General features: G+C 53.5%; 1 protein-coding gene across 1 annotated transcript in view; it reads left to right on the top strand.

Annotated features, from left to right (window-relative positions):
* Positions 1 to 18,416, top strand: part of PCNX2 (pecanex 2) — a 55,736-nt gene that overhangs the window by 31,182 nt on the left and 6,138 nt on the right. Inside the window, exons 21-28 of the mRNA XM_036355127.1 lie at positions 330 to 507; positions 4,391 to 4,499; positions 6,967 to 7,096; positions 9,073 to 9,131; positions 11,304 to 11,519; positions 12,019 to 12,272; positions 15,160 to 15,393; positions 16,711 to 16,823. Coding sequence (XP_036211020.1) covers positions 330 to 507; positions 4,391 to 4,499; positions 6,967 to 7,096; positions 9,073 to 9,131; positions 11,304 to 11,519; positions 12,019 to 12,272; positions 15,160 to 15,393; positions 16,711 to 16,823 — 1,293 coding nt within the window. The remainder of the gene's footprint in view (positions 1 to 329; positions 508 to 4,390; positions 4,500 to 6,966; positions 7,097 to 9,072; positions 9,132 to 11,303; positions 11,520 to 12,018; positions 12,273 to 15,159; positions 15,394 to 16,710; positions 16,824 to 18,416) is intronic.

The raw sequence follows: 18,416 nt of genomic DNA, 5'->3' as shown, positions 1-18,416 counted from the left end.
AGGGCAGACGCTGGGACTGCGGAGGCCTGTTGCTGCCCTAGGCCTGCAGATAAGCTCCCGTTCTTCCGAAGGAGGGGGTGATCCAAGGCCTCGGGGGGCCATGGAGCCGCCTTGAGGGGCAGCCCCTGCTGGAGAGCCCTTCGGGGCTGAGTGTAATCCCAGCTCCACCCCTCGAGCACTGAGACAGGGGACCCCAGTCCCGAGACGCTGGTTCCTGCTCTGCCAGGGGAGGGTGGACCCGATTGACCAGGTGCAGAAGGTGCAGGGGATGCGGATCCCGTGAGCCCTGGGCGCTGGCGCGGCTCACTGTCCTCCATCTCCACCCGCAGCTGGGACACCTTCCTGCTGATCGTGGCGGGCATGAAGCTGCTGCGCGCCTCCTTCTGCCACCCCGGCCGCCAGGTCGCGCCCCTGGGCTTCGCCGTCCTCTTCTTCCACTTCGACTGCAGGGGCCTGTCCGAGAGCTTCCTGCTGGACTTCTTCCTCGTGTCCATCCTGTTCAGCAAGGCAAGTCCGCGGCCCTTCCCGTCACTGGGTCTCCAAGGTGCATTTCTTACCGGATGGCCTCTTCCTTGGTTTTCTGTCGCAGGTGGTGTGGCTCAGCGGGTAGAGCGTCAGCCCACTGACCGAAGGGTCCCAGGTTCGATTCCGGTGAAGGGCACGTACCTCGGTTGCAGGCTCCTCCCCGGCCCGGGCCCTGGTCAGGGCTGGTGCAGGAGGCAACCAATCAATGTGTCTTTCTCACATCAACGTTTCTGTCTCTCCTTCTCCCTTCTACTCTCACTAAAAATCAGTGGAAAAATATCCTCGGGTGAGGATTAACAACAACAACAAAATAAAAACCAAAAAAAAAAATAGAGAAGAAAAGGCTAAATAAAACCCAAAACAAGGATGGGGAACGTGTATCAGAGAGAAGTTGGATGTAAAGGATGAAGGAACTGGAAGGAAGGCAGAGCGCTGCATAAACTCTCTTATTATCACACTTCATCCCAAGAATAAAGTAGCTCTCTCTCACCATCACCTGATTCTTCCTGTGGTCGTCCACCCTAGCCTCCTTCAGGGGACCCACCCCTGACCCCATGCACAGCCAGAAACGCTCACCGACTCAGGATTCCATGTAACCCCTAATTCTTGGGGGTCTCCACAGGACCTGTGAGAGGTGTGCGCTCCTGCCTCCTGGCCGCTTGTAACATGCCCCTGTGCCCTGGTGACTTCATTTGCATGCACGGATACGCTAACGAGCAGCTATGAACTAGGACCCTGGCTGAGGCTTCCTGTCCCGTCCCGTTGGGGTCTGAATCGTCTGGCTGCATAAGGCCGGCTCTTCAGGACCCAGGCTGTCGCACCTCCCTCATTAGCTCCCACTCATTTGCCTAAGTAGCTCTCTCCTGCTGGGCGCGCTCATTCCCTCTGCAGCCCCGTTTCTCTTTTTCGTGACAATTTTCCAAAGTGCACTTCACGGATGACAAACTGTCGCCCTGGTGGCTCTCTCCTTCCTTAGTGTTTCCTGCCCTCAAGGTTCTATTTTCACTTTATTGCTGTAGGCTAATCAGATTCCTACTGCTTGATACCTCTTGCCTGAAAAATTCTGTGGTTTTGCATTTATTAGTAAATATGGTGTTTACTGCCATATAGCACTCATAGTCTTCATCAGGCTTAAGGAAAACGCTTTTATTACTGGGGTGCAAGGGGCTTTTTGTGAGTGAGTTGATTTATTTTCCAATATTCTTCCTGCATTCATTGAGCATCCTATGGTTTTTCTTTTTTTACTTCCTTACTTTTTAAAATATACTGACATTTCTTCTAATGTTAAAACATGATGAGATGAACCAAACTTGATCCTATGTTTTGTACGTTTATAGGTTCATTTGGTAAATATCTTATTGAGGAATTTTGCGTTTATATTAATAGGTGAGAACATGTATATTATTCTTGTTTACTTTAATATGAAAGAATACTCTCCCAGTGTGAACCGTGAAGTTTTTCTATGATGGGCATCTGAAGGCTACGTATTTTCCTCTGTAAACTGCTTTAGCTGAGACCCACAAGTTAGGATTGATGCTACTGCTTTTCACTGTCATTCATTTTTAAATATTTTGTCATTTTGACTACCATTTACTCTCAGTTAGTTCAGTGTTGTCTTTGTGGTTATATCCAAATGCAAAATTTGTGGTTATTATGGCTATTGCTATTTTGTTCTCTTTTTACTATTAACTTCTAATTTCATTGCAAAGAAATTTGCATGGTATCATTTTTTTAGCCATGGTTGAGACTTTTTTTTAGTTTAGGAAATTATATCTTGTAAATGTACATATGCTTGAAAATTATATAATTCTCTTTGGTTAGCTGCAAGGATCTAATATACTTATCTCTTAGATAAAGCTTATTGATTCTGTTGGCAAACTATTTTATATGGTTATTTATCAAATTATCATTTTCTGAGAGGTATGTCTTAAACTCTCTCCCTATTATAACACATTTGTTCATCTTACCCTAATCCTGTCCATCTTTGTTTTTGATATCTTACAATTATGTGTTTAAGTATATTCATTCCAGTTATTTTATCTTTCTGGTGACTCTTCCTTCTTCCTTTTTACCATTATGTACTACCTTTTTTTTTTTTTTTTAGAGTAAAAGTCTATTTTGTCTAATTTTAATATATATATTTTTATTAATTTCAGGGAGGAAGTAAGAAGGAGAGATAAAAACATTAGTGATGAGAGACAATCATTGATTGGCTGCCTCCTGCATGTCCCCCACTGGAGATCAAGCCAGCAACCCTGGCATGTGCCCTTGACCAGAATTGAACCTGGGACCCTTCGGTCCGCAGGCCGGCGCTCTAGCCACTGAGCCAAACTGGCCAGGGCTGGTGTCTTTTTTTTAAATTCTCTTATCTAAAACTTTTTGAGTTATTTTAATACTTCTTATAAAAGCACTTATAAAAGCAGGATTTTTCTTTTTAATCCAGATTGAGAATCTATACTGTAGTAGGCAGGTTGTATCTGTCTACATTTACTGTGATCACTGATGCTTTTTATTGTATTCTTTGTTCCATATTTGTGATTTTTCTTTGTCTTCCCCACCCCCACTCCTTCTTCCTTGTCTTGTATTGGCCAGCATGGGCCCTCTTCGGTCCCCTTTTTCCCCCTAGAGCTCTGGAAATGGAATATTGTGTACTGGTCCCTTCATGCCATGAATCCGTGTCCACCCGTTCTTTCTTGCTCATTTTCCTCCTCCCCACAGCGCTACCGCTGCCTCAGAATGTCTGGTAGTTTCCCCAGTTGTTCTGTTCTGGCTTTAACCCCAGCTGAGCTCCTTAACCTGTTCCCCTGGGCCCCCCAAGGGTCTCCCCACCTTCCCTGCAGCGTCTGCCCTTTCTCGGCGGCTCTCACTTCGGCCGCATCAGAGCATGAGAGTGAGACCCTCGTTCCTGGCTTTGCTTACGTGGAAATACCAGCCGCCGAGCTCAGCAAAACATAACTGTGACGGATGCGTGCAGTCACAGCGCCGCGCAGTGGGGCCCGTGAGAGCTGTAGCCGGGCAGGCGAGGCCGGCCCCGGGGCTGCCTGTCTGCCTGTGGCTGCTCGGCCTGACTTACTTCCAGGCCTTCTCAGAAGGCGGATGGAAACCTCGCAGGACATAGTCCTGCCCCGGAACCCAGCGGGAGTAACTTTCCGTAACTTCCTGTTTGGGGTATTCGAGGGGTCAGACATCACATGAGGTCATCTTTTTTTTTTTTTTTTTTTTTTTATTTTATTGATTTTTTACAGAGAGGAAGGGAGAGAGACAGAGAGCTAGAAACATCGATGAGAGAGAAACATCGATCAGCTGCCTCCTGCACACCTCCCATTGGGGATTTGCCCGCAACCCAGGTACATGCCCCTGACCAGAATCGAACCTGGGACCCTTCAGTCCGCAGGCCGACGCTCTATCCACTGAGCCAAACCGGTTTCGGCGAGGTCATCTTGTTTATGTTTGCAATCAGTCACAGGTTAATTATTGTTTTTTTGAAATATATACTTATTGATTTCAGAGAGGAAGGGAGAGGGAGAGAGAGGGAAACATCAACGATGAGAGAAAATCATGGACCAGCTGCCTCCTGCACGCCCCCCACTGGGGACTGAGTCCGCAACCCGGGCATGTGCCCTTGACCGGAATTGAACCGTGACCTCCTGGTTCATAGGTCGACGCTCAACCACTGAGCCACGCCGGCTGGGCTGTTTTAACTTATTCTTAGCAGGTGCCTTGATGTAGGACAAGGGGAGGTAGGAGGGCGAGGCCAGCAGTAGTCACCCCGTCCCAGCCGGAACACCCGTGTGTGCTTCCAGTGACCTTGGCGCCCCTGCACCATGGTCGTCACCTCTGATGAATCTCTTTCCTCTGCTTTCAGCTCGGGGACCTGCTCCAGAAGTTACAGTTCGTCATGGCGTACGTGGCTCCTTGGCAGATGGCTTGGGGCTCGTCATTCCACGTGTTTGCGCAGCTCTTTGCAGTCCCCCGTATCCTTTTCGCTGCTATTTTTACCCACATTTCCTGGATGTAAGCTTTTCTCTTTTTTAAGTATATTTTTATTGATGTCAGAGAGGAAGGGAGAGGGAGAGAGATAGAAACATCAACGGTGAGAGAGAATCATGGATTGGCTGCCTCCTGCACGCCCCACACTGGGGATGGAGCCTGCAACCCCGGCAGGTGCCCTGACCGGGAATGGAACCATGGCCTCCTGGTTCACAGGTCAACGCTCAACCCCTGAGCCACGCCGGCCGGGCAATCCATCTGATTTAATACTTCCTACATTTTTGTTTCCCAGGATATGGTTCCGGGCTAATTGCACCGGGACCCCTGGGGGAGTTTGCTAAATAGACCCCTCAGCCTGGCGCCTACGTTAACACCCCATATCTCAGGGGTGGACCCTGGGATCCCCACCTTCGCAAGCCTCCCTGGTGAATCGTATCTCCCCGATGTCTGTGACCCCAGTTCTAGGCCCTGGCAGCCCGTCGTTGGCTCGTGTTGAGGACGGCTTGGCTTCCTTTCGCACGCACGTTTGTAAGGAGTCCCTGGGACCTGAACTGTGTGTGCAGAGATGGAATAATACTTGGGCTCATTAAGTGATACCTTAGTCTAGATTTTTTTATTTTTAATTCTCATCTGAGGATATTTTTTCCATTTTTGTTTTGTTTTTAGAGAGAGTGGAGGGGAGGGAAGAGGAGTGGAGGAGAGTGAGAGAGAGAGAGAAACGTCGATATGAGAGAGATACGTCGATTGGCTGCTCCCGGTACGTGCCCTTGACTGGGAATGGAACTGAGTCCACAGGCCGATGCCCTAACCACTGATCTAACCAGCCAGGGCTTTTCTAGATTTTTTTTAATTTAAAATGCCCTCCTGCAGATTTATGTGTGAAAAAACCCTTTTCTAAGCAAACCACGAGCTGGCTCACAGTGCACATTGTTCTGTGTGTCTATTCTTAGACCGGCACTGAGATTCTAAAGTTCCGCAAGGTTATTCGGCAGAACAAGCTACGGGGAAAAGTGGCTAGAACAGCCGTGGGCAAACTACGGCCCGCGGGCCGGTTTGAAATGAATAAAACTAAAAAAAAAAAAAGACCGTACCCTTTTATGTAATGATGTTTACTTTGAATTTATATCAGTTCACACACACACTCCATCCATGCTTTTGTTCCGGCCCTCCGGTCCAGTTTAAGAACCCATTGTGGGCCTCGAGTCAAAAAGTTTGCCCACCCCTGGGCTAAAGTGTAAGCGTGTGCACTGCCCTTTCCTGGAACTGCAGTCGTTTTCGGTCAGTCTCCGTGCTTGGCTCCGAAAGCTCTCTCTCTGGTGACACCCCCGCTAGCCACGGTCACCTTCCCAGCCTGGATCAGCTGCCAGGGTGGAGCCCAGCGCCATGCGAGCAGGATGTCCTGGGATAGATGGTTCAGGAAACTGGACAGATAGGCCCTCCAGACGCAGCTCTCAGGCCCCTGCATGCCAGCCCTGGGTGCCGGAGTCATTTGGAAAAGTTCATTGTTGTATCCCTCTGTTAGGGCCTGCGGGTCCATCCTGGCGTGGGGAGGGGGCTGGTAGGCTCCGCTGGGGAATTGAATTCGCTCTCGGGCCGGCAGGGCGCTGTTTGGTAAATTGCTTTTTCCAGTTCTGGCCTGTTTCCTCCCTCGGGAGCCTCTGTCAGTTTCCGAGCCGGTAAGCCCCAGGGAGAGAGGAGACTGTTCGCCCCTGTAATACGTGTGGAGACCATGCAAGACCCTCGCCTTCGGATGGGTAGCCAGATGCAGCCAGACGATCTGTTAAGTGTGTATCTTAGGGTGGCTGCTTTCTACTCTTTTTGAGCTTCTACTGATTTTTTTTTTTAAGTATTAACGTTGATGCTGTCACTTTAAATGTACTGGGTCCAAGGCAGCTTTGAAAGGTGCTACCATGGACCTGTTAGGTTGACCTCTTGGCTCTGTCGGTAGGACATAAAGAGGCTGCATGTGGCCTGCCGGCGTGGCTCAGTGGTTGAGCGTCGACCTATGAACCAGGAGGTCACAGTTCGATTCCCGGTCAGGGCACATGCCCGGGTTGCGGGCTCCATCCCCAGTGTGGGGCGTGCAGGCGGCAGCCGATCCATGATTCTCTCTCATCATTGATGTTTCTCTCTCTCCCTCTCCCTTCCTCTCTGAAATCAATAAAAAAAAAAAATATATATATATATATATATATATTTTTTTTTTTTTAAAAGGAGGCTGCAGGTGCCCACTGTCTCAGCCCCAGTTCCCTGTCACCCCTTAGCGACCACGGTCAAGTCTTGCCTGCTTGCCCCGAGCGTGCTGTGTCTCATTGGTCGTCCCTAAATGAAACCCCGCGGTCATCTTCTTTCTGGGCGAGAAAACGGCTGGACTATAAGCCAGTCAGAATCTCAGTGATGCTTAGAAATGGAACAGTGAAAAGACCACCTGCCTTAGCTCCCGGCTCCCAGACTCGGCCCTGCTCTTCTTCCAGACGTTGGCCACGTCCGTCTTCTCCACGCCGCTGAGCCCGTTCCTCGGGAGCGTCCTCTTCATCACGTCGTACGTCCGGCCGGTGAAGTTCTGGGAGAAGAACTACAAGTAAGACCCTAAGACTGCTGCGGGCTCGCTTCCTCCTCTAGGCGCAGGCCCAGGCTCCTTGCTTTGCTCTGCTGGGGGGAGGGGGACAGGGCGGGGAGCAGGTGTCTCATGGGGCTCAGCCCAGGGGCCCCGGTTCCCAGCTCAGAGTTCCCGGCCCCGGTTCCTGGCCCCAGTTCCCGGCCCAGGTTCCCAGCTGTCACCATCGCCCTCCTGGGAAGGGTGAGGTCTCTGGCGATGGGCTTTGTTAAGGGCCGCTGCCCTCGATGAGAAAACAGCGCGTGTATTACCGGCTTCCTGTTTGGAGACGTGGGTGGTATTGATGGATGACTGTATACTCTTGCCTTTATGATTTTACAGTCTGGCCACAGGGCCACGTGTTCACGAGTCAAACAGTGCAGTCAGATAGCAGCCCCACACCCTGTCCCCCTGCGGTCCGGGAGGAGACAGCAAGCCCACTCGCTCTCTGAGCAGCAGCATGGACGCTCACGCCGTGGGGCAGTGGGGCAGAAACGCAGTCGCTGAGCTAGTTGGCACCTGTGAGTGGGGGGCCCCACATGTGCAGGGAAAGCGCTGAGAAGAGCTCAGACACCCCGGCCCTTCTCAGGGGTGTATGTGGGGGCGGGTGGGGGGCAGGGCCCTGGGCGCTCAGGCAGCTTAGCGATGACTGCTCAGATCTCAGCGCCTGCATCCCGCCGCCTCCTGGGGAGACAGCTTGGTTAGGTGTTGGAATTCCCTGCGGAGTTTGATAAATGACTTCCGTTTAGCTCAGTCCCACTTTAAGAATTGTTGATTCCGCTGCTGAAAATTCCATTTGTCCTAGGTCTTAAGGTGAAATTAAAATTCCATCTAGGGACTCCCTGTGTCAGCGTGGGATCTGGGCCTTCATTAGAGAGAGTTTGTTGTTTGCTTTGTTTCCTGCCCCCGGGCTCTCTCATCCCCAAGGCTGATCTGAGGGTATTTCAAAGGAGACGTGATGCGGGAATAGGACAGCGTGTTGGGGTTGGCGGCTCTCTGAGCAGAGGGGCTCGGGGACATGGGAAACTCAAGGCCTGGTGGCGTTTTTAGGGGCATCGGTGGGGTGGCACCGTCTGCACAGGCAGTTATTGGGGAGACTGTCGTTGGCTGTCACCCCTCTGGGGTGAGTCTGTCCCTCACCTGATGGCTCTGAAATCAAGGGGCCACCATGGACTGGCCGGCTTATGGAAGCTGTGACTGCAGTGAGCGCTCATAACTGAAGAGGTTTAAACTGGTTCTGGCGGCCGCTTGTTACCATGGCTACCGCCAATCCGTCTTCTCCTAAATTGGTGAGAGCTGTTTTGTGGTTCAACCCAAGAAAGGCCTGTAAGGACACCCCCCAACTTTTTTTATTTTTTAAATAAATTTTTATGGATTTCAGAGAGGAAGGGAGAGGGAGAGATAGAAACATCAATGATGAGAGAGAATCATGGACCCGCTGCCTCCTGCATGTCCCACACTGGGGATCGAGTCTGCAACCCGGGCATGTGCCCCGACCGGGAATCGAACCGTGGCCTCCTGGCTCGTAGGTCGATGCTCTACCACTGAGCCACACTGGCTGGGCTGCCCCCGAACTCTTGAAAGCAAGTGGCGGAGACGTTGAGCACTTGCCATGATCTCTGGAATTGTGGCAAAGAAAGGCGCTACGGGTGCACCGAGTTCTGAGAGGGACACTCCGGTGGCAGTCCAGTGCCAGCTTTTGTTGGTTGGATCGGGCGTTCCACACTGAGCAGGCACAAGGCCGTGCTCCCTAACCCTGAGAACTCCTCATCTCTTCCCTCCGCGTTTCCTGTACGTTTTCCTCCCTCTGTTCCCTGGGACCCCTCGCTGCAGCGTTGTCAAACTGGAGCCATCATCCTCACCTCCTGTGCGTTCCCCACCCGCACAGCCACGTCTGCAAACCAGCTCTCTGGCCTGCGGGGGTCTCACCGTGACTTTTCCCTGTTCTGTGGCCCCTACAGCACCAGGCGCGTGGATAACTCCAACACCAGGCTGGCCGTCCAGATGGAGAGGGACCCAGGTGAGACGTCCCCTTCCTTCTCTTTTATTCAAACGATGTCCTTTTTCCTGTGGGTGGAGTCCTTCGATCCAACCAGGGGATGAAGTACTTGCTCTTTGAAATTACCGCGGAGACCACGCACATCTTGGTCAATACGCCGACGTAAAGATAAAGCTGGGCAGACAGGCAGGGCACGCGGGCCGATTCTGTGTGGAAGTGAATTCGTCGTCACGTAGAATTAACTCAGCATCGAACGCCTCTGTTCGTTCAGACATGTTTGTGTCTGTGCGATAAACATCACATACAGACGCTGGCAGCTTGGTCTCCTAGGAAACATCATGTGGTGACGCAGCGGGCTCGGACGGTGGCCTGTCCCTAAAGGCAGGTCATCCCACCATCCACGCTCTAGGGTCCAGAGGCCTCCAGAACTTTCCTTCAGCATGAAGCTATGGAAGGATTGACCTGCTAGAACATTATTTCACTTTTTTTTCTTTCTTTCCATAATCTACCTAATTTGCAATCATTCTGCCTCCTTTTTATTTCTCGTATCAGAATGCAAATATTAACTTCTATTTTTACCCACCTCCCCCTCCCCCGGGCCAGGAATTCTGTTTGGGGAGAACTGTAGGCCGCTCATTATCTGTATTTGAGTTGCGTGCACATGACTAATTGAAACTCATCATGAAATTTGAGGAAACCTGGAGAGGTTTACTTTTGGTTGAAATTCCTGGCAGTACAAGTTGGGGGTGGGTACAGCTGTCTCTCGGGGCGGCTGTGGGACGCGGTGACATTCCAGGGCCATTGATACTGGGCAGATGGACAGAGTCCTGAGTGCACTGTGCCTTTAATTATGCACAATTTTATCTCTTTTAATCTAATTATGCAGATATGTAGTCAGTGTGTTCTGAGGAGGTCTCCACTTTGGGTGGATTAAGTTGTTTTGTTTTATTTAAACATCAAATCAGTTGAACAGCTAGGCAAAAGTTAAACTTCTCATTCAGGCCCTTCCTTTAAAACTGCCGGAGACTCACATCTCTATTTAGTGTCAGAGAATCATCATAGGAAAGGAATGAAATGGAGGTCAGGCAGCTTCTTCTGCATAGAAACCAAGCGTGCTGACGCTTCATGAGACTCCGTGACATGGCTCAGCCCACATGGATGATGAGTGACATGGGCCCCTATGACAGGTGACGTGAAGAAATCTTGTCTCGCCCTGGCCTGTGTGGCTCAGTGGATAGAGCATCGGCCCGGAACTGAAGGGTCCTGGGTTTGATTCCGGTCAAGGGCATATACCTTGGTTGCAGACTCCTCCCCGGCCTGGGCCCTGGTCGGGGCTTGTGTAGGAGGCTACCGATCAATGTGCTTCTCTCACATCGATGTTTTTGTCTCTCCCTCTCTCTTCCACTCTCTGAAAATCAATGGAAAAATATCCTCAGGTGAGGATTAAAGAAAAAGAAATAGAAAAGAAAGCTCATCACTATCTTAAGAGCACTGATTCTCCACCAGGGCCTTAGCACACCCAGTTATTAGATTTGAAAAGCCGACTCAGCCTGGGTATAGAGAATGCACTAGATAAGGTCCCAAGGAAGATACACAGGCGACCCACCTGGTGGGTGTGGGTGTCCACCTGAGACAATCATGTAGCTGGGAAGAGGGCAGAGGTCCTGGAAATGGAGGGAGGTAGGAAGATGCAGAAAGTGTTAGGAGAAAGGAAAAGGGAGAGGCTTGGGCGTGGAGGAGCGGGCAAAGGCCCTGAGGTTATAGCTGACTGAGTCGGGGAACAGAGGGGCCCGCCTGGGACATGTTGAAGGTGAGGCATTTGAGACACACAGGAGAAGTAGACACGTGGGTTTAAGGTCTAGAGCAGGGGTCACCAACCGGTAACCCGTGGACCACTGGTGGTCCCTGAGGTCCGAAAAGTTGGCGACCGCTGGTCTAGAGCTCAGACAGGGGGTCCCTGCAGGAGATACGGATTTGTAGGTGTTCTGCATTTAACTCAACTTCAGTCCAATTGTGTAGATGAGACAGCGTAGAACATGTGTCAGGGAAAAACAGGTGGGTCCCACCACATCCACTGAGATGGTGAAGTATCTGAAAAGCCTGATTTAGCCCTGATCACATGACAGCTCTGCTTCCTGGGTCTGAGGGTGCAGAACCCAGCGCTCACCTGGCATGTGTCTCATCTGTCTTCAGCGAGTGATGACAACAACCTCAACTCCATCTTCTACGAGCACCTGACGCGGTCCCTCCAGGAGTCCCTCTGCGGAGACCTGATCCTTGGACGCTGGGGGAACTACAGCTCCGGCGACTGCTTTATCCTGGCCTCCGACTACCTCAATGCTTTTGTCCACCTGATCGAGGTCGGAAATGGCCTCGTCACCTTCCAGCTCCGAGGACTGGAATTCCGAGGTGATGATCGCCTGGGTGTGGAGGTTGCTGGGAGTCAGTGACTTGAGTTATCATCACATAAAACTTAAGAAGTCCCCTCTAACGAGGAAGGACTGCACGCCTGGCTGGTAGAAAGAGAAATAGCGTGGCCCAGCTGCCGTCATCCAGTTATAAGTGGTCATCGTCCCTCAAAAAAGGCAAGAGGGCCCAGCCGGCATGGCTCAGTGGTTGAGCATCGACCTCTGAACCAGGAGGTCACGGTTCGATTCCCGGTCAGGGCACAGGCCCGGGTTGTGGGGTTGATCCCCAGTGTGGGGCGTGCAGGAACCAGCCAATCAATGATTCTCTCTCATCACTGATGTTTCTCCCTCTCCCTCTCACTTCCTCTCTGAAATCAATAATAATTTTTAAAAAAAGGCAGGAGGGAAGTCCCTTCTCAGCACAGGCGCCCCTACCTTCCCTCCCCCCCCCCCCCCCCCCCGGGCCTCTGTATAAAACTCACGTCCCGTTGCTCCGCCAGGAACCTACTGCCAGCAGAGGGAGGTGGAGGCCATCATGGAGGGCGACGAGGACGACCGGGGCTGCTGCTGCTGCCAGCCCGGCCACCTGCCCCACCTGCTGTCCTGCAACGCCGCCTTCCACCTGCGCTGGCTCACCTGGGAGGTCACGCGGACGCAGTACATCCTGGAGGGCTACAGCGTCCTGGACAACAACGCGGCCACCATGCTGCAGGTGTTCGACCTGCGCAGGATCCTCATCCGCTACTACGTCAAGGTACGCGCCGCGGGGCCCAGCCGGGCCTGTGAAAAACCCTCGAGGCTGTGGGGTAGCCGGAGTCCAGGCCCAGAGTCAGGTTCTAACAGGCAGTCCGCTTCTCACCCAGGTCTGTCTCCTCGCTTCTTTTTTAAATATATTTTTATTGATTTCAGAGAGGAAGGGAGAGGGAGACAGAGATAAAAACATCAATGATGAGAGAGAACCATTGATCGGCTGCCTCCTGCACACCCCACACTGGGGATCGAGTCCACAACCCAGGCATGTGCCCTGACCGGAAATCAGACCGTGACCTCCTGGTTCATAGGTCGATGCTCAATCACTGAGCCACGCCGGCCGGGCTGTTTCACTTCTAACACAGCTCCAGTTATGGTAATGCTGGTGGTGATGAGTGGCAACATCCTGAAAACATGACCCAGCCGTTTCCACGTTACAAGTGTCGATTTAGATGCTCTGCGCATTTGCCCTTGAGAATGACCAGAATGACGTCTCAAGCTAAACTTAACTCAAAAACAGAGCTAAGCAACCCGTTCCCGATTAGCCGCAGCAGCCCTTCTCCTCCGCGTGTGGAGACTGAGCGCCCATCACTGTCCTGCTCAGTACCGTCTGCCCAATGCACATGCAGCTCGGAAGATGGGCCGGTTTGGACCCAGATCCCTGGAGGACGAGAGTGAGACTGGACCCAGGTCGGAGGGTGACAGCTGGGCGGGGCGAAGGTGTTTTCCCAGTGGGGGGCCAGGTGAGCCATGACTCGGAACGGCCCTGGGGTGGCTCCTGTTCCGAGGGAGCACTTTGTGTGATGGGAGCATCCTCAGAGCCATTCCAGGTGAGGACCCCCATTCACCTGGGACCCCAAACTCCCTGCCAGCCGAGGCGGAGGCAGCAACGAGGAAACACAAGACAAAGACCCCAGGCGCGGAGGGTCAGGAGTTCACCAGCTCAGAGAACAGTTGGAAATTCGGAGGGGCTGCCCCGGGGCGCCCCCGCGTGTGCTGACAGTGACAGGAGACAGAAGACAGGCTGTGAGGTCGGAGGTTCCACAACGCGTACCACACCCCGACGTGACTGCAGCCAGGAGTGCTGTGACGCCCCTTTCCGTGGTGGAATCTTTAAAACACGCGTGGTTCGTCCTCACCGCCTTCGCCGTGAGGCCACCTCGGGGTCCAGGTCTCAGGACAGTCCTTCCCCGCGCTCGTTCCCCGGTGGCGGGAGGTAAGGGTTTCGGGAGGCTGCGCGGCCGTGAGAAGGAGCAGCGTTGTGGGGTGAAAAGTGAGGAACATCCTCTTTGGTTCCTGGCTCACTGCAGGCGCCTTCGTGGCTCTGAATCTCGTCAGCTCTCACGGGGTCCATGTTATTCTCCGTATTGTTTTTCATTGGCAGGAAAGCGTAGGCTAATTCCTTCACACAGAAGGGCCGTTTGATCTCCCAATGAACCGGGTCAGCTCCCGGCCCCCCATGCATCCATTTGAAGTCATTTCCTCGCCGGGGCCGGAGGGTCCCCTGGGTCCCCGCCATCTCTCCATTCGCTCGGGTCTAAAACCCTCCTGTGGGTCCAGACGCGGCTTCCCGAGGCGCCTGGGTCCCGGTGCCATTGTCTCCGGACAAAGGAGATGGCTTATCGCTGGCCTGGCAGCTGGGCCCACAGGAGCCACCCCAGCGCGTCCGGGAATGAGAGGACGCGCTGATCTGCAATTAAAATGAGGAGCCGGAGGGTCCCGCCAGAAGGGGTCCCGCCTCCAGCCCGGATCGGGGTCTATGCGGTCGGTTCTCACGTGCAGTTGGTTCCTTGTCAGTTTCACTCAGCGGCCTGTCCATCTCGTCCTGACAGGTTCGGGGGGGTTCACAGCGTCCGCGTTCCGGACGGAATTTCTGCCTAAATGAAGTGGAAATGGGGTATGGTTTGCAGCTGCTGGAGTGTCCCCTCTCCTCCTGGTGAGAGGGACGGTCCCCAGTCCTCTTGCCCGGGAGAGCTGAGCACCCGGCTGGGGTCACGCTCCAAAGTCAAGGCTGTAGGGTTCTGCCAGAACCAGAGGAAGGGGTTTTGACCTCTGGACTTCATCCGTGGAGGGTATTTTAATTCCTTGGAAATGAGTGGAAAGCGAAACGACCGTCTTTTGATTTGTTTGTTATTCCTGTCGGGGACACGTGATTAGGACCTACCGGGGAAACGAGGCCAGATGTGGGCTGGAGCCAGATGTGTGGACACACACACTTCTTCCCCCCTGTAGATGTCAGCTGAGACGCGGGCACTCTGGCCACGGTCACAGAGCCTCATGTGCTTGTAACTTTGAGCCAACCTATTTTTTTTTAAATATATTTTTATTGATTTCAGAAGGAGGGAGAGGGAAAGATAGAAACATCAATGATGAGAGAATCATGCATCAGCTGCCTCCTGCACGTCCCACACTGGGGATTGAGCCTACAACCCGGGCATGTGCCCTGACTGGGAATTGAACCTTGACCTCCTGGTTCATAGGGCCGAGTGCAGCTTTGCTGTTTTAGTCCATCAAACACTGCGTGGCAAGGCCTGGAGGAGGGTCTGCCCGTCCCTGGGGGATTGGCCCAGCCTGGCGCCCACAGAAGCCAGGGTCTCACGTGTGTCCCAGCCAGGAGAGGGCTGGCTATCCTCTCTCCCCCCAGAGTCGGTCCTTGTCCGTCTGTGACATCCTGTTCTTCCCCCTCCCTCGTCCCCGCAGAGGCCCTTAGAGAGGTTTGGGAATGTCTCCCGTGGGCTCTGGCACTAACCCCCGCAGGAAACACAGGACACACGTGGCCATCGCGTGTCCCCTGCCTCTCTGACAGCCGCTGGCGTTAGGAGCTCCAGTGACTAACAAGCCCTCTGGCTTCGGAGTGGCTGTGAGGGCTCAGACCTGGTTCCTCCCCGCAGAGTATCATCTACTACCTGGTCACGTCCCCCAAGCTCCTCTCCTGGATCAAGAACGCGTCCCTCCTGACGGCGCTGCAGCCCTTTGCCAAGTGGCATCACATCGAGCGCGACCTCGCCGTATTCAACATCAACATTGACGAGGACTACGTGCCGTGTCTGCAGGGCGTCACGCGGGCCAGCTACTGCAGCGTCTACCTCGAGTGGATCCAGCACTGCGCACGGAGGACACAGGAGGTGTGTGTGTGTGGGGGGGGGGGGGGGGCGGGCGGGGCTGGGGCCTTGTCTCTAAGTGGAAAAAAAAACACACAGGAAAATTGCCCGGCTGGTGTGGCTCAGTGGTTGAGCATCGACCTATGAGCCAGGAGGTCACGGTTTGATTCCAGTCAGGGCACATGCCCGGGTTGTGGGCTCCATCCCCAGTGAGGGGCGTGCAGGAGGCAGCTGATGATTGATGATTCTCTCTCATCATGGATGTTTCTCTCTCCCCCTTCCTCTCGGAAATCAATAATCATATTTTTTTTAAAAAGTGAACCACGAAAACTGTACAGCCGGTCTCTCCTGTTCTCCCTGGTAGAAGAATAAAACAAAGACCAGAAAAGCATTGGCATCTGGTAAATGTTAGCCATGGAAAGAGCTCACCGGCCGTAGCTCTGATGGAGGAGCCTGAAGGCCCGTCTCCGTGGTCCGTGCTCAGAGTCAGGGCCTGGATTTCATTTCCTGCCTCAGTTTACTTCTCCAGGTCAGGCGCTGGCCTTTCGGAGGGGAATTCACTGGAAACCACAAGGGCCTCTGTCGAGATTCCTACTGCTCCCGGGACGGCCCCCCTCTCCCCTCAGCTGGTTCCTGAGGTCATTCGTTCCCCTTTTCTTGTTAAAGACACTTGGGTTTTAAATGCCCTCTGCCCGTCCCCTCCTGCTGCCTCTTACAGCCGACTCGGGCGAGTCGCGTAATTTAGTTGCCGATTGTGGACTTTGGTCAGTTCAGGGGGCTCTCATCAGAGGGAGAACAGAAAGCCTCTTTGCAATGGATAGTGTGAAGGTGGGGATAGACAGGGTGAAGTGGGCACGGACGGGGTGAAGGTGGGCATGGACCATGTGAAGGTGGACACTGTGAAGGTGGGCATGGACAGTGAAGTGGGCATGGACCATGTGAAGGTGGGCGTCGACTGTGTGAAGGTGGGCATGGACGGTGTGAAGGTGGGCATGGACAGGGTGAAGGTGGGCACAGACGGGGTGAAGGTGGGCATGGACAGGGTGAAGGTGGGCATTGGGTTGACTCTAATCTCTGACCATTGTCATGGCCTGAGGTGCCATATGCAAACTTCCCGGCGACGAGGTCAGCAAGCCACATGCCAGCCCCTCTCCCTCACGTGAGTTTCTTGGCATGTGAGCCACCTGAGAGACGACCTCAGGCAGGAAGCAGCGGCCCAGAGCCGCTCACGGCGGAGGCTGCTGACGCTGAGCAGACCTCACCTGCCCCGGCCGCACACGGGTGACGCCGTGGCGCACGCGGGCAGCTGTGACGGGCGAGGTAACATCCCTGATCTTTCAGGCCTCGCAGACCCTGGACAGCGACGAGGACTCCCCGCTGGTGACCCTGGCCTTCGCCCTCTGCATCCTGGGGAGGAGAGCGCTGGGCACGGCCGCGCACAGCATGGCTCTCAGGTACGCGGGGGGCGGGGGGTGGACAGGCACCGGCACTGCTTGGCTTTGACAGACCTTCTCAATCATTTTACTTTGCACGTGGGCTGCTCCCGCGTCTTTCAGACGGTCCCTCCATAGTGACCCTGTAGGGCAGCGACAGACCCATCAGTGACCCCTTCGAGCGTTAGACTTGAACCTGGCGTTAATGGGGAACAGTCCAGACCCCGGAACTCTGGGCGTCTGTGTTGAGGGTCCGTGCAGGTTTGCTGGGCAGATGCGAGGGGATCGTGCACATGAAAGCCCGGCAAGGTCCCTGCTCAGTAAACGTCCCTTTCCTCCCGCCGTCTCTCATGTCCCTGCTCCCGTCTGCACCCTGCTCTGCCTGGCGGCCTTGCCGAATGCAGGCCCCTGCTGCTTGTTCAAACTCTCTTTCCACGGGCTCTGCTCTCTCTGCATGAAAACAGCCCAAGTTTCTCTTCTTAAAGAACAAAAGCAAATCGAAGCTCCCCTGACCCTCCCAGCCTCTCACCCTGTCACCCAGGTCTGATCTCTGACTCACAGGGGAGCCCTTGGCCTTCCGCTCACAGGGCTCACGGCTGGAGTCACAGCACCCCGGCCGTGATCGGCACGTCCCTCGATTCGCAGGTTTCTAGAAATTTCAATTTCCTGTACAAATTGCAAACCAAAGGCCGCAGAGGTTTCGCTCTTGCGGGCTGAGCCGAGCGCTTTCCCAAGGCTTCCCCGGGCCGGCTCTTGGCGTAGCTTCCGCCGAGGTCCCTGACCAGGTGTTCCTCGCCTGCCCGGCTTTATTTATTTTCCCTGATTAAGCACCATGCGTTCCAGCTGCTTTCCGAGCCTGGTTTTAATGGGATTTCCTGGGTTTCAAACAGCTCCTAATCCTCTGTGACAGCCCCTCGCGTTCCAAAGGCGGCAATGAGAGTCTGGGAGCAATGCAGTGGTTTGGGGGGAGGCTCGCTTTCCGGGGGACCCACCCCTGTGAGCCCTGCCCCCCATTCTTAGTGCAGCTGTGACTTGCAGGTGACTGATGGTGCATGCACGTTGCCCCAGGCCAGTGTTCGGATCCATGAGGTTCTGACTTCTTGGGTAGATTGTGGGAGCGGGAGCCCCACCTCTGCTTCAACCCAACAGCTGTGCCCTGCATTTCATATGCTAGAGTTCAGTACATGGGTGGGCTTCCAAAGAATTGATTCCGGCACTCAGATGATTTCTAAGCATCATTTTAAGAGACTCAGCAAAAGTGGTCCCCCAAAAGGCTGCCCCAGGTTGGATGCTCCCCAAGGGTGCTGTGTCGCAGCCGCACTAACGCTGGACAGTTCATCCTTTTCATTTTCCTAGTCTCATGGGTAAGATCCTGTATCTCCCTCTTCCTTCATTTGTATTTCCATTATTGCCAGTGAGGGTTTAAGACTCTTCATGTTTATTGGTCAATCACATTTTTTTTCCCCCTGTGAATTGCCTGCCCACTTCTATGCTCTCCCCATTTTTTGTTCGATATTGATCTTTAGGAGCTATTTCCATGATATTATCGGGAAAGAATGTGAAGTCTTTCAAAATCTGGGGCACACATTCCGGTGATATTCTTCTCCTTAAATC

The sequence above is a fragment of the Myotis myotis genome, unplaced genomic scaffold (genome assembly GCF_014108235.1).
Source record: "Myotis myotis isolate mMyoMyo1 unplaced genomic scaffold, mMyoMyo1.p scaffold_m19_p_21, whole genome shotgun sequence".
Lineage (NCBI taxonomy): Eukaryota > Metazoa > Chordata > Mammalia > Chiroptera > Vespertilionidae > Myotis > Myotis myotis.
Note: the sequence above shows the minus strand (reverse complement) of the source record. Positions and strands in the feature narration are given on the sequence as shown.